This window comes from Solanum lycopersicum, chromosome 9 (genome assembly GCF_036512215.1).
Source record: "Solanum lycopersicum chromosome 9, SLM_r2.1".
Classification (NCBI taxonomy): Eukaryota; Viridiplantae; Streptophyta; class Magnoliopsida; order Solanales; family Solanaceae; genus Solanum; species Solanum lycopersicum.
This window is the reverse complement of record NC_090808.1, coordinates 5,224,303-5,240,600: the sequence shown is the minus strand read 5'-3', so window position 1 is coordinate 5,240,600 and position 16,298 is coordinate 5,224,303. Positions and strand designations below refer to the sequence as shown.

Genomic DNA, 16,298 nt, shown 5'->3' with positions numbered 1-16,298 from the left:
TAATTTAAATGTATCATATTTGGATGTGATATAATATAAGTAAACTATTTAGGGATATATTACTTCTTAATAAGAGAGAATCAAATTCTTATATATACTCATGAATCACATTCGATTGACTTTTGTACACCATGGATGAAGATTTTATTAGCCACCTTAGTGGTGGTAATTTACACTGCTCAACTTTACCTTAAATACTCCTAATTTTATATAAAATATTTGTTAATTTAATCTGAATCAATTTTGACTGAAATTATTATAATTATATCAAATTTTATGGAAAATATTTTACTCTCTACAATATTTAATAGTATATTTTAAAGATATATATGTGTCTATGTGGACACATTACTATTTATAATAATGCAATATTAATTTATGATGTCCACGTGAGCATATATATATATATCTTTAAATACACTATTAAATAGTGAAAGGAGTAAAAAGTCATTTCCAAAATTCGATATTATTACAATAATTTTAGATATATTTCAAAAAAAATCTCAGTTAAATATTTGAACACGTTATAAAATGATCAGAACATTCTATTTGATATATTCAATTCAAATTTGAGTTTATTCATTTGCAAGTGTTCTCATATAACGATCATTAAATTTATAAATTAATTTTGATATACATCACCTTCTTTAATTGTATAAATTAATTTTAATAAATCGTAAAATCTCACGCATGTCTCAATTACAGATGACAATTAAAGAAAGATGATATGTTTTACAAAATTTGTAAGGTACTTAATTATTTGATCCGTCGAGAGCACAATTTGTGTCACTTGTGAAAGTACAAAATATGGAAAAAAAAATAATATAGAAATGTCATTTGCTATTTTTATTATACTTTTTGATCGAAAATAATTTTTTTATATATATATTTACTAGTAATAACGTAACGAAGCATATATAAATTTTATCCAAAATCTAATTCAGATCTGTTAGTACTTGTGAGTACATAGAGATTTTGGTCTTAAAGGATTCCAACTCATTACTTTTATTCTTCAATTTAACTATTTACGATTTTAAGATATTCTTTTACTATTATAAATACATATTTGAAGACTATTTAGGCAATTAATTGATGATATTACGAATTAAAAAAAAATTAATGAAAAAATTATATTCTTATCAAGAAATATTTTATTTTTAGGTTTCGATTCAGAATTTTTCCTTTTAATCTTATTAAGAAAATCTTTATCATTTTATAACACATAATATTATATCAGTAAAGTGTTTCTATGAAACCTTAATCCTTCAAAAGTAATAATAATCTACTCCATTAAGACCACACGAGTTCTTGTCTTATGCAAGCTAAACTACTAAATTAATTAATTAATATTTTTTCCTCTTAGCACTACCCTTCAGATATATTATTTTAATTAATACTAGCACCATATAAAATAATAATTAACCAAGATTCTGGTCTTTTAACAAAATTTAAGGTAGAGATTTGAGCAGTAACAAACAAACGTTGAATATATTTTCTTCTTCACAAAATAGATATTAGTTCACCTTATTTAGCTTTTGTAACAAGTATAATTAATTAGCTAGTGGTGTCTTTTTAAAAGCAAATCTAAGCTATGGATTTAAACTACTACACTATTATATGTAGCTGCCACGACCAGTAATAATTAAGTAGATAAATTCAAGAAGAGGCTATTTTTTCTTGATTAATATAATGTTAGTATTGATTTAGTTGGTGCCTAAATTGAATAATAGCCTTAATTCATTATTATCGACGGATTAAAAATTTAAAATTTATGATCTCTGGTATTTTTAAATTAATTAATATGTAATAATAATTGAGTTTATAATCAAATATTTAGTGAATTTATTTTTATTTTTTTAAAATTTATGTGACACTTTTTTTTTTAATTCGTAGCATCATTCTATTTTACCTTTGTTAGATCGTCCCACTTAACATTATCTTGTGAAGAAAAGTCAACTGTAAATAAGCATCATATTTAATAAAAGCAATTTAATAAATAAATATAACAAATTTTTCTTTATTTCTTAAAATTTATATCTAATAAATGATACCACATCAACACTTTGTTTGGATTATTGTTACCTATTGTTTCATAATATATTGTATTGTATTGTACTCTATTTTATTGTGTATGGTAGACACAATGTTTGGTTAGATTGTATTGTTTTTTGTTGTTTAGTAAGATCTTAATTGTTTGGTTTGATTGTATCGTACTGTATTGTAATTTATAAATTTACTAAATTATTCTTAATTATTTTAGGGTAAGAGGTTTATCTATGTTCAAATAATTAAGGTAACGAATAAAATAGCATATTGAAATGTTAGGTAAAGATATAATTGGAAAAAGAAATTAATACCAAATTGGTTGTTTCATATAATAGAGATTTTTATTGTTACGTAACAACAAAATTTAACAATACAGTACAATACATTTTAAGTAAAAATCAAAACAAATATTATAGGTATAATAACGATAAAATACTATACAATGGATAACAATGATCCAAACATAGTGTAACTAAAACGAAGAAAATACAAACTTTAAACAAATGCTATTAAGTTATTGTGAAATCATATTATCCATAATCTTCTTCATCCTTGTACCAAAACGGAAAATTATAAAAAGAGATATAAACTTGATGTGATTACTGAACACAGATTAATTATGTACATTTAGACGACAGAGAAGAAATTATGATTTAATGAAATTATATCAATTATTATATGAAAATCTTTGACAATATATCTCAAGTTGCCAACCAATAATTGTACTCTTTGTCAATATATGTAAACCTACTTGCATATGAATACTGTCCATATAGAGGCATGTTTCACTTTATTGAAAAATCAGAAGTCAAACATATCCATGCAGGTCCACTTTATACAACTATATATTATAATTACCAGGGAAAAGGTCTGATATATTTCTCGATTTTGTCATTTGGAGATGATATATTCCTCATTATGAAAATGACTTATATATACCCTTTATCGTTATACAAACAACTCACATATATCTCTGCCGTTACAAAATGAGCTCACATATAACCTTCATTTAACGGAATTTAAAAATTAGTTTTAAATTTATATTTTTTTTACTTTAATTTTTTTAAAAAAAATTATTCAGGAGTATAATTATTGAAGTTTCTCATTCTTATTTTATTTTTTCTTTCATTCCTTGGCGTAAAGAAAAAAATTTAAACTATTGGTTTTGTGTATATATAACTTTATTTTTATATTTGAAGAAAAAAATTTGGTCATTTATAATAAATTTTACAAGAATATTAGTGAAACATAAATAAATTTGATTATCAAAATAATAATTCTAAATTAGTGATTGAAACAAAAAAAAATCAAAAAATATGTTTGACGAGGATTAAATTTTACTCATATGGAATTATATTTTTTAGAAAAAAAATTATAAAAAAATCAGATTAATTTTTTTTTCATTTCCGTTAGAAGAAAATGGTATATGTGAGTCATTTATTTATAAGTAAGAGTATATATAAACCACTTTCATAACAATGAATATATCAGCTCTAAATGACAAAGTTAAGGGGTGTATCAGACCTTTTTTCCTAATTATTATTATCATTATCATTATTATTATTATTCCTTGATAAAATCAATTATTAATTTGAGATTTTATCGACACATCCAAACTCACGGGGCAATTTTTTTAGATTCACTATGTGTCAGCCCCATAATCGATTGAAATATTGATACATGTTGTTGGACTAGCTTAGCCTAAGAATATATTTGATACACTGTGATACAGGTTTCATTGATCTATTAAGAGTACTATACCTATAATATATATGTAATTTGATTATTATTTTTTTTAGTTATAAATACAACATTTTGTTCAAATACAAGACATATATTACTAAAAATACTATCTTCACAACGTGTTCTGCACCTTGTACGATTACTTATACATAAACATTTTCTACACCTAATTAAACATGTGAAAAATGATCTTTGAAGCTTGTTTTGTCAAAGTAAAACATTTAATTCCCATTATTACTTAATTAATTACGTCAACCAAATGAAAGATGGATTGCTACAACTCAACTAATATTGATTTTTTAGTTCCTCTTAATTTGGTGATTAAATCTGTGAATATACATGTAGACTGATAAGTACTTATCTCTAGTAAATTTGGTCATAGTAATTATAGGCTACATCGAGTTGCAACGATTTTCCCATCAAAGAATGTGGTACAGTGAACGAATGTTTCTTTCTTAATCAGAAATTTTGATTTTGAGTCTTGAATATGAAATTTTTATTTTTTTTTTGATAAAAAGTGTTTTCCCCTAAATAATACTTCATACAACATGAATTCAAATTAATCAGACTCCAATATAAATAAAAAAATATTCAACAACGTCACCATGATAGTTTTTTTTTTTTTAGTCAAATGAATTCCTAAAAGAAGAATCTCATTGATTGACAACAATATGGATGCTATTCCTCCTATAGTTAAAGGCTAATGATACAACTTTAATTTAGTGGAAATGAACTGTTTCCTTTTCTTTTTAACTTTTAATTTGCTTAATCTCGATATAATCATTGACAAAGAAATTTTATTTTACTTCAAACATTATATTCTTTTTGTATAAGGGGTGTCTGGAAGCAATAATAAAGTTATATATTACAAGTTTGAACTGTGAAAGCAGACACTAATATTATAATTATCAGGATAGACATTACTTAGAAGTTAGAGAGCGGAGTTTCTCGAACCCTGACAATCAAAAGTGTTTTGTCCATCTGACTGTCTTTTTTTTTTTTTTTGTTTGGTTATATTCATTTGGCTCTTCTAATCTCAAAAGTCAACAGGGGATTTCTCCTCTCTATTTAAGGAGAATAAAAGCAGCCAACTTAACCAACAACAATATATCTTCTTTTATATTATCTTTACAAAAAAAATTTGAAAAGATGAATGTTGAGATGGATGAGATAAAGATTAATGAAACAACAGAAATTGATGAGCAAAAATGGGTGTATGATTCTTCTGTTGATTACAAAGGCAGAGTTCCTCTAAGAGCTTCAACTGGTGGCTGGAAGGCCTCTTTCTTGATTATTGGTAAGAAAAAGATTTCATCTAATAAATGTCATTTTAAGATAAAAGTTTTCATTTTTTGGGTTTTAAAATCTCAATGATCGTGAACAAAATGTATACAAATTCTGTTTTATTGTAAAAAGTTTTTCTTAGTCGTAAATGGTTTCTATGATGTTGGTGAGTATTGAAAATACTGTTGAACTCGTCTAAGTTATGATATACATGAAATTCATCTTATATTTACTGACAGTATAAATGATTTATTTTACGTAAAAAACGGTAAAATTTGACTTGTTTTAAAAGATTATTCCTCTTATTTGTGAGTTTACTTTTTCTCTTGTTATGAAAGTTACCTTTTATCTTACTTGACACTTGTACTAAGTTATATCATACTAAGATTAACATAACGAGGAGTGATAAGTACATTTTTATCTTTAATTAAAGATTTTCGATATGAATGGTCATGGATATAGGTTAAAAAGTGTTTTACCCCTAATATAAGACTTCCTGATGTAAATTTAAATTTAGTCAAACTCAAATATAAATACCGAACATCGAAACAAAAACCAAAAGTTTTAGCATAAAAAAGAATTAACACCCACCACAAGACTTGATTAGTTAGTGGTTCCTCTGTCCATAAAAAGAATAATACCCCATTAAGAAAAGTCACTAATTAATAAGAACCACTAAAAAGTTGTTATGATCACTGTAATTGTCCTAGATTCCATCTCCAACTGGACTAAAACCTAAGTGAGGTGTAAACAAGAAGCAACTATTTTTTGTTCTTATTATATAAATGAATAAGCAAAACTAATTGCCACTAAGTATAGCTTTATGACAAAGCTTACCACCACAATTACATGTGATTTTGACTTGATTAAACATAACTTTTACCGTCCTAATTTATCAGACGTAGTTTGACTTGATTTGAAATTTGAGAAAGAAATAAAGATTTTTGAAATTTATGATCCAAAATAATTAAACTATAGATATTTATGTGGCTATAAATCTGTGTAATTGCTTTATTTTATGAAATTGGAGAAACTTATGATTTGTGTTGATTTTGAATGTAACAGCAATTGAATTCAGTGAGAGGTTGAGTTACTTTGGTATAGCCACAAGTTTGATCATTTACCTAACAAAGGTCATTCATCAAGACCTTAAAACTGCAGCAAAAAGTGTTAATTATTGGACAGGAGTTACTACTTTGATGCCACTGCTAGGAGGGTTTGTTGCTGATGCATATTTAGGCAGATTTTACACAGTTCTTGCTTCAACTATTGTCTATCTCCTGGTAATTATCTCAGTTTTTATAGTAATCACATTTTGAGCTATACGTAGACTACGCTGCTCTGACTCTTCATAAAGTCAATCGGTACGTGTCAGATTCTAAAAAAATAGCATATTTTTAGTGAATCCAACACTGGTGCAATATCAAAAGTGAAGAGTTCGTGCAACATAGTTCACACCTAATAGACAACAAGTGTTATTTGAATTACTAACACACTGAAAAAACTTGATTATTTCTTCCTTTGTTTCATTTTATATGATACTCTTTCCGTTTTAGTCTGTTTTCCAAAACAAAACAAAATATATACCTTTCTATACTTGAAAACTTTTAGATGTTGAACTTCTAAATGATATACTCTCATAACCGTAAAAATGTCATGACATGTTTAAAGACAACAAGTTCCAAGATGATCTTTCTTTCTGAAATTTCGTGTTTGGTCAAATATTAAGTTATAAAATGAATCAAAGGAACACACTTTAAGTTATCACTTAAATTTTATCCAAGAATCATTAAGTTCTTCATTCTATTTAGTTAACCAAATCATCATTTATCTCATCTCATTTATGTGTTATTTGTTAAACAGGGCTTGGTTCTCTTGACAATGTCTAGTGTGGTACCAAGCTTGAAGCCCTGTGGTAATGACCTTTGTGAAGAACCTAGGCAGGTTCATGTGGTAGTCTTTTTCTTTGCTATCTACTTGATCTCAGTTGGAACTGGTGGACACAAGCCATCTTTAGAGAGTTTTGGAGCTGATCAATTTGATGATGATCATCCTCAAGAAAAAAGGAAGAAAATGTCTTTTTTTAATTGGTGGAGTTTTGGACTTTGTGCTGGTGTACTACTTGGTGTCACTCTGATTGTTTATGTACAAGATCATGTTAGTTGGGCTGTGGCAGATGTGATTCTTTCACTAGTTATGGCTACTAGCTTACTCATTTTTTGTGTTGGTAGACGATTCTATCGTTATCGAAAAGTTATTGAAAGTCCCTTAACAACAATGATACAAGTTGTTGTTGCTGCAATCAAGAAAAGAAATCTTGCATATCCTTCTAGTCCTGCTTATTTACATGAAACTCAAAAGTCAGAAACTAATCGAAGGAGGCTATGTCATACCAAAGGGCTTGAGTAAGATTTCGACTTTATGAAATGTCCTACACTGCTTACCTTATTAGTTACTTGAGTTAAGGGTCGTTAGGATACAGTCTCTCTACCTTTACAAGGTAGGGGTAAGGTCTGTGTTACCTTCTCGGACCTCCAATTTGTGAGTATGTTGTAGTTGTTGTCGTAATGAAAACATTTTTTGCATTGATACTTGTAGGTTTCTTGATAAAGCTGCAATCTTTGATGAGGCAATAGACGAAAAACAGAATCCGTGGAAACTTGCAACTGTGACAAAGGTGGAAGAATTGAAGCTAGTTATCAACATGATCCCCATTTGGCTAACCACTTTACCATTTGGTATTTGCATAGCACAGTCTTCAACATTTTTCATCAAACAAAGCGCAACACTTAACAGGAAGATCACTCATGACTTTATGATCCCACCGGCTTCAATGTATGCCCTTGGAGCTATTGGCATGATAGCAACTGTCATTGTCTATGACAAAATCCTCGTACCTCTCCTAAGACGAGCAACAGGAAACGAGAGAGGCATTAGCATTCTACAAAGGATCGGTATTGGAATGATCCTCTCAGTTGCATCTATGATTGTTGCAGCATTAGTTGAAAGAAAAAGACTAAACATTGTTCAAGTTAAGGGTTCAATGTCAATGAGTGTGTTCTGGCTAGCCCCTCAATTCCTTATCGTTGGTATTGGAGATGGATTCGCGCTAGTAGGATTACAAGAGTACTTCTATGATCAAGTACCTGATACAATGAGAAGTTTAGGCATTGCATTTTACCTAAGCGTAATCGGTGCTGCAAATTTCTTGAGCAGTTTATTGATCACAATCGTGGATCATGTAACAGAAAAAGGCGGTAAGAGTTGGTTTGGTAAGGATCTAAATAGCAGCAGATTGGATTATTTCTACTACTTGTTAGCTACAATAACAGCAGTGAACTTGTTCATATATGTTATTGTTGCAAGGAGCTATTCTTATAAGAATGTGCATAGTAGAAGAACAGCAGATGTGGCTAATTGCTACGAATGCGATGATCGCGAAGCGATGGCTTAGAAGATTGATCAATCTCTAGTAAATTATTGAATTAGTATACTCATCAAGCTAAGAAGAGCAAATTTACTCTGTAATCATATATGATATATATTTTTGTTCCTAATATATATAGTTCTACTCATATTTTTGTTATGGTAGGAGCAAAAACACTCCTTTTTGTAGGCTGAGATTTGCCACTCACTCACTCTGGCTAAGGCCTAGACAATATGGGCTGAATTATTTTTTTTATAACTTACCGAAATTCCATACATCTGGGGCTAATTTATCTTATTTCGGAAGTTTTTTCAATTACAAAAGTTTTGGGTACAAGCAAATGATGCATTATTTAATGGAAGGGATATATCTGAGAATGTATCTGAGAGGAGATAGGGATGTATTCGAGAGCTTTGTAATTCTTTCTTGAGAAATATCAAATGGTAAAGTATTTTAGAGAATATGGTATTTTAGGTTATATATTTATGTAATTTATCTAATTATTTTTCTAATTGACCCTCACCTTATTATGGGCTAGTTTCTCAATAGAATGGCCCATGTAAAAGGACTTGGATCTTGGATATTAATAATATGGATAAATTTTAGGAATCATGTAGTATTAATATAAAATTATAATTTATCTCTCTTTAGTTTGTAATTATATTAATCTATTAAAAAAAATACAAATCGGATACATTAATATGTAGCTCGAATACATTATAACATAAATCAAATACATAATTTGTAGCTCTGTTACATTACGAATCAGCTTGGATACATTAAAAACTATCATTATTATAAAAGGAGACATTTCTTTTCTTTTCTTTTTTAATTTCAATAACTTAAATTGATACATTCAGTAGAATAGAATCTATAATCAAAAAATTTAAATAAAAGTTGAAATTAAACAAATATTATCAGAGACTCAATTCCCGCTCCTCTACTCCCCACACATTGAATCTATCAAGTCTATTCATTGCGATTATCTATAATAGAATGGTGTACAATAATCTATCAATAGCATGACAAAAAACTTTATAGTAAATGTTTATGGCTTAAGTCATATACGGCCACCTAAAGTTGTCCATATTATTCACTTAGACACCTCAATTAAGATTAGTACCTATTAGACACTTTAATATTAATAAATATGTATCTATTGAACACAAAATCGAAACCAACGTTAAAAATAATGTGCGTGTAGTTCACACGCTGTGTCTTAAAAAAGACACAAATAAAACTATGACATGTGGCACGTGGGTCCAATTTAATCATAAAAATGAATTTTCAAATTTAAGAAATAAAAAACAATTTCTACCATTAAACCTGTGGTGTTTCTTCTTGGTTCTCACCACTGTCACTCCGTTCTCACCTCTTCTAGCAAGATCCATTTTTTTCTTATTATAAACTATGGGATTAAGCATGATATAAATAGTGGAATATTATAACGTATGTGTAGTTTAGCGAAGTGACGTTTATGGAAAATAAATTAATGTTAGTGAACGACGGCGTAGAGAATCCAGAGTACTCAAGTTATTTCTGTAGTTTTTTCTCTAATATCACTTGAATAAATTTAATGGGTTTATATTTTAATTTGAGTGGTGATATTTGCTTATAATGACCAGATATAGAAAACAGACGGACGTTGGCTAACTTTTTAAACTCCTATGTCGAAATCTTCTTTCTTCTTACAAAGTTAATCCATAGATTCAGATTCTCTTGATATAAAGAATGAAAAAAAAAACCCAGAAGTTTGAGATAAAAAATGGAGAAAAAAGAATAGAAGCAGAGAAAAGAAGTGCAGAAGTTTGACTCAAAAAGAAAATGGAGAAGAAGACTATAATTACTTTCTTTTGCTGATTAAGAAATCATTTTTAAACTAAAAAAAATAATTATTATTTCCAAGTGTCAATAAAAGAAAAAATGTTCAAGTTTTTAATTAAAAAAAAATTTAAAAAAATTATTTGGATCTATTCACGCGCTTAACATACGTGAGATCTACATTTATTGCCAAATTCACCTTTTGTGTTTAATAGGTTAGCGTTTTGTATATTTTAGGTGTCTAATGGATAATAGCCTTAGTTAAAATGTCTAAGTGAATAATGCGGACAACTTTAGGTGGCTATAGATGACTTAAGCCAAATGTTTATCGAAGATGGTCAATTGTTAGGTTAGGTAGTGGAAAATTCAAACAATCTAACAAACCTAGGAATAGAACAAGATAGGTGCTGAGTAAGAAAAACACAAAGTTGGGCCTACAATTAGTCTTGTTGTGGGCCACAATCCAGCTAGTAAAATTACACTCATTTGGGCTTCTTATGGATCCATGGACCTGTCCCAATCACAATTTTAACGTGATGCCTCGACTTTTATTGCCCGAAGAGGGCTATAACGAATCTAAGATTTTTACTTAGGAGATTCGAAAAATAAAAATATAACATTTGATATCAAAACTTTGTATGTTGAAATGAATTTTGAAAATTCTTAAACCACTAAGCAAGATTTTACTCTTTTTGTTGAAATAACAATAAGAAAATATTTATTTTTTTATATATAATGTAATTTTTTTTATCGAAGAAATTTAGGTAAACATCTCGAGTCCGATATCTTGCCCCCTTCTCAGAGGTCCCATTCTCATGTAATAATGTCAGAAAGAATGATGTCGATTACCATGCCTTTGATATTTCTATTAATCAATATGTTTTTTTTTTCACTTAAAGTCAAAAGAAATAGAACATATTATGTGACTTTTGTACTTTGAATTCATGCATTTGCTTGACGATTAAAGAAGGGGGTAATAATAAGGTAACTTGACATGTGGAATAATAATTGGTACTAATAAGGTAACTTGACATGTGAAATAATAATTTCATATGTTTTGTAAGAGTATTGGCGGTAATATAATAGGAGGTATTAGAGAAAATAATATATGTATTATTCAGGGGCAAATTTAGAAAGGGGTAATGATATTTACATACAAAAGATTATTGGCGGTAATATAATAGCATATTTAACGATAATTAAACTATTACCCTTTATTAATTACAATCGAAAATCATTTTTTGGTATAGTCACTCCTCTCCTCTTGACAAAAGATTAAAAAGCATATAGTATAAGGTTTTATGTTTTTCAGTTTGTACATGGAGAGAAATATTTTAGGTATTGTGAACGCAATAACTAAATGTTGATTTAGTGGTTTAAGGGGTTTAAATTGGCTTTGAGGCTCCGAGTTTTTAAATTTATGCAATATATTTTTATTATTTAAACTTTCTTTTAGTGAAAATCTTGAATCTATCATTATATGTATTGATATTGATCTTACTAATATTTTATTTGAACTGTGTTTTCAAATATATGTATTAATTATGCATCTTATTCCTTATTATAAGACGTAGAGCTAATACATAACAACTCATAACATCAGCAGTATCAAAGTTATTAATACAAAAATAATCATGATTGCTTATAAAATTATTCTTGAGTAAACTAAATCAAATGGTTAATAAGACATGATATTAATACAACTAATCATAACATTACTAATTTCACATTACTCACACAATATGTGGTTATTTGATACGGTAAATGAAATAGATAAATTAAAATTATATCATAGATTAAAATTATCTCATAAAATTAGCTATCTTATTATATGTATGAAATAAATAAGTTTGAAATAACTAATGCTCCTAACAAAAAATAAATAAACATTTTATCAAAAGATATTACGATCTCTTATTTATATTAAACAGTTACTATATTTGCTAATATTTTTCTTATATATTTTACTAAACGATTTTCGATAGCGTTAGGTGTGTTAGTTGATTGACTTGCAAGTTTAAAAGCCCCTACTAGCTATGTGTACATGATGGTACATCTTGCTAAATTTGTTAAGCTAATCTTGTACTGCATTTCTTATTTATCTATTCACAATATTTTCTTCAAAGCTAAAAATATTTTTTTTATTCTATGAATGTAAAAAGTTATTAAAAAATTAAAAATGGACAATCAACGGTAAATGTCATTAATGGAACATCAAGTATAGAATCCGTTAATTTTGACCAAATAAGTCATGATCCTTATTTTTAAGAACTAGTCTTCATAGAAAATATATTTTCCAACAATTTGAGATATTAAATATAAAAAATGGTTTTCCTTTACTCCATATCTTATATATTCTCAAATCTGTGTGATTTAAAACTTAATAAAAAAAATTGGTTCACTAACATACGATCTTACGATATTTGAACAAATAAAACAATTAGGTCATAATACAATAATTAATGTTCAAACTTACTATATTTGAACAAATAAAACAATTAGGTCATAATGCAATAATTAATGATTCAAACATATTCCATCTAAACGTTAATTTTCAAAAAATAATTTACTTTCAAGTGCGTTCGTATTGATTTGTCACATCATTATTAAAGAAGTAAATTCTATCACCGAAGTTCATTAAAAATAAATACTACTCCCAGTAGATTATCTAAAAGTATGAAATTGATCATTTTCAAATTTAAAATTTAAAATTTGTGTGTGAGATTTAGTAAAAAAATGATAAGTTGATACAATTACACCAAAAATTCTTATTTATTTCTATTTTATCAAAAATCAATTAAAATCAAAATCAATTCAAATCGAATTATAATATTTTAGTTCTTGATAAATCAAAATTGTGATAGTTTAATATACGTGATTAGATAAAATATGAGGTTTACTTCATTTTCTAAGATTCGATTTTTTTCATCTGAATTAATAGCTCAAATTAAAAATAAAAATAAAACAATATAGTAGGAAAATTTAAGCAAAAGGGGAAGTTGAAATAGTAGCACGTGGTCTCTGTTGTACTATTTAATATATTAAGCTGTCGTCTGGCCCTATTTAATTACTACTACTACACAAATCATAATGGTGAACCATCAAACATGGGTTGGTGTAACAGTAGACTGTATTATTTTTAATTAAAAATTTTGAGTCTAAATTTTGAATATAAAAAAAATTATATGCAAAATATCATTTTTAAATGGACATTATAGTGTGCAATTCGAATTTAATTGAGATTTTAACGTAGACTTCAAACATAAATAAAAAATGTTGAACTAGTTGCTCAACCATGGATTACGTACGATCTGATATCATACATTTAGGATTCGTTTGGTCATGCGATATGAAATTATAAAATAAAATTATCAAATAAAGTTAAAGTTTTGTTTGGACATGCGATATGAAATTTTTATGTTGTATATTTTCTCATTCACATAAGAATCTCATAAGTTGTAAATTTGTTGAAATAGTTTCAATCATTTATTCAATTTTACCGAATAATAAAAAAATTATAAAATCTCATGATAAATTATTACAAAGCCATTGTGGACAATCCTATTCACTCAATATAAATGAAAATTAAATTTTTACTAAACATTAAAGTAATAGTAATAAATTTGATAAAATAAGAATTGATTTAAAGTAATAATAAATTTTATGTTGATCAAACTAATAATTTTAAAAAGGTATAATATAATTATGAATTCTAATAAATATGAAATACATGGTTAGTATATATAAATATGATCGTTTTAATAAAATATAAATTTGTGGATCAATTTTTTTATGTAGAAAAAAAATTCAAATCATAATATGTAATTCACATATCATGGTCTTTGGAGAATATGAGAATTCCTATCATGGAATCAACAGAAAATCGCATGTCAAAACATTGATCCCATCTCTCGATTTTATATCGTGATATAATATTACATGACCAAACGCCTAATAATAACTATTATTTTCATTTCAATTATCGTGGTATAATTTAATTATGCATAATTATTTTTTATCAAATTTATGATAAACAAATTTTAAAAAAAGTTAGAAAATGCGTAGCATAAAATTGAGATGAAGAATGTTTTCAATTTGGGATGTAATAATATTACTCCTCTTGTTTGTATATTGTGCTTTCTTTTTCAGTATATTCTATAAAATATACCGACTAATGGACCTAACATTTTATTTGATATATTTAAGATCATATAATTAATGTATTTTGGAACATTAGTCTCTCTCGGTTGAAATTTACTTTTTCATCATTTCTAAATCTGTTTAAAATGGGATTATTTTGTTTTAGCAATTTTTTACTTTTTAACTTTTACATAATTTATCTAAGATTACAAAATTTAAAAAAAAAATAATGTTTTAATACATTTTACGTATCTATAGTATAAGATTATAAAATTCAAAACTCTTCTTTATTTATTTAAACTATATGTCAAATTAAAAACAAATAAATAAATTAAAATAAAAGGAATATATATCTTTATTTAAGACTGTAACATTGAAGATTTTTTTTTCTTAATGGTACTTCAATGGATTTATTTTAAGTAACTTTTAACTCTTTTTTTTTTCTATAAAATAATTTCAGAATATCTTTAAACACTTCCTTTTCAATTAAAAAAGGCACAAAATAAATTAAAAATTAAAATTTAAATACTTTTAACTATTCAACTTATAAAATACAGCTTATTACTTATGACATTGTCATAATTATTTTGAGATTTCCAATAGATTCATTTGATATTTTTAGTAGTTGCATCGTCGTCATGCGCACGTACGTTTGTGTAATTGTATAGTCATACTATTAATTAGTGCATCTATCTATATGGATCTTCTGTAATATTTATAGGGCCTACTATACCTAGTTTAGTGTTAAAAGCTTCAATCAAAATCATAGGCCTGGTTCACGATTAAAGTTTTGAACTTACTGTTCGTTTAATAGAGTGTATAAGAATAATATTAAATATGAACAATATTAATATTATTAGATTATATTTTTATACGTATTATTTGATTTTAAAAGACATTCAAAGCAAAGATAATAAAATGTATACCTTAATCTTTTAACGAAATATGCTAAATTTTTCGATCAACTCGAAATAACCTCAAATCGAGTCGTTCTCCTATCAAAGAAGAAGACTAAGACTATTTCTTCTTTGAAAAAATTAATAAATTATCCTTATTTTTTTTTCCAAAAAATTGAATAAGATTGCATCGAGTCGTATAGGATCGATCCCCATGAGCTTCCACGATCCAAAAAGAACTTACATGTTTCCTATATTAAAACTGTATGCAATATATTGTTTAACTTCAAAAAAAAATATTTATTGATAAAATTAACCTTGATAAATAATGAGAAAAAGATTTTAGAAGTCGATTAATCTTTATTTATGCTAATATATGTATTATAAACTTTATATTGATGATACTATAGTTTATAATATAGGGAAAATTATATATAATAACAAACTAATAACCTAAAATAAATGGTTTAGCTAGGGTTTGATTTAATTGTGTTCCATAGTAAAATTGTTAGGCGCCTCTCTCTCAAATATATCGCTCACCACTCTCCTCCAATCTCTTGCTCGCTTCCTCACTTTTTATACAAACACAAGTGTATAAAAATTGTTTCTAATTGCATAAAGCAGAGAAAATTATATAAATACATATATTTTTGTTCCCCTCTTCCAGATCTCGCTCGCCACTCTCTCAAATGTCGCTCGCCACCCTCGCCTTTCTAACTTATACAAACAGAAGCGAAATGTATAAATTGCGTTTCTGTTTGTATAAAGCGTGAGAAAATTGTATATACACATGCAAGTACATATATTTTCATCATTTACACTTATAATTATACAATAAAAATACTCTCCTGCCTAGTTTTTTTTTGTCTTTCTCTCTTTCTCGTTTTATACAATTTTCAAATTGTATCTAATTTCTCTCGTTCTCGTTTTATACAATTCGA

General features: G+C 26.9%; 1 protein-coding gene across 1 annotated transcript; it reads left to right on the top strand.

Annotated features, from left to right (window-relative positions):
• The first annotated feature begins 4,579 nt into the window (after positions 1-4,579).
• Positions 4,580-8,775, top strand: LOC101245087 (protein NRT1/ PTR FAMILY 5.6-like). The gene is made up of 4 exons (XM_004246346.5): positions 4,580-5,086; positions 6,139-6,356; positions 6,937-7,478; positions 7,672-8,775. The coding sequence occupies exons 1-4, from the start codon at positions 4,939-4,941 to the stop codon at positions 8,525-8,527; spliced, it is 1,764 nt and encodes a 587-aa protein (XP_004246394.1). The 5' UTR covers positions 4,580-4,938; the 3' UTR covers positions 8,528-8,775.
• Positions 8,776-16,298: the final 7,523 nt, after the last annotated feature.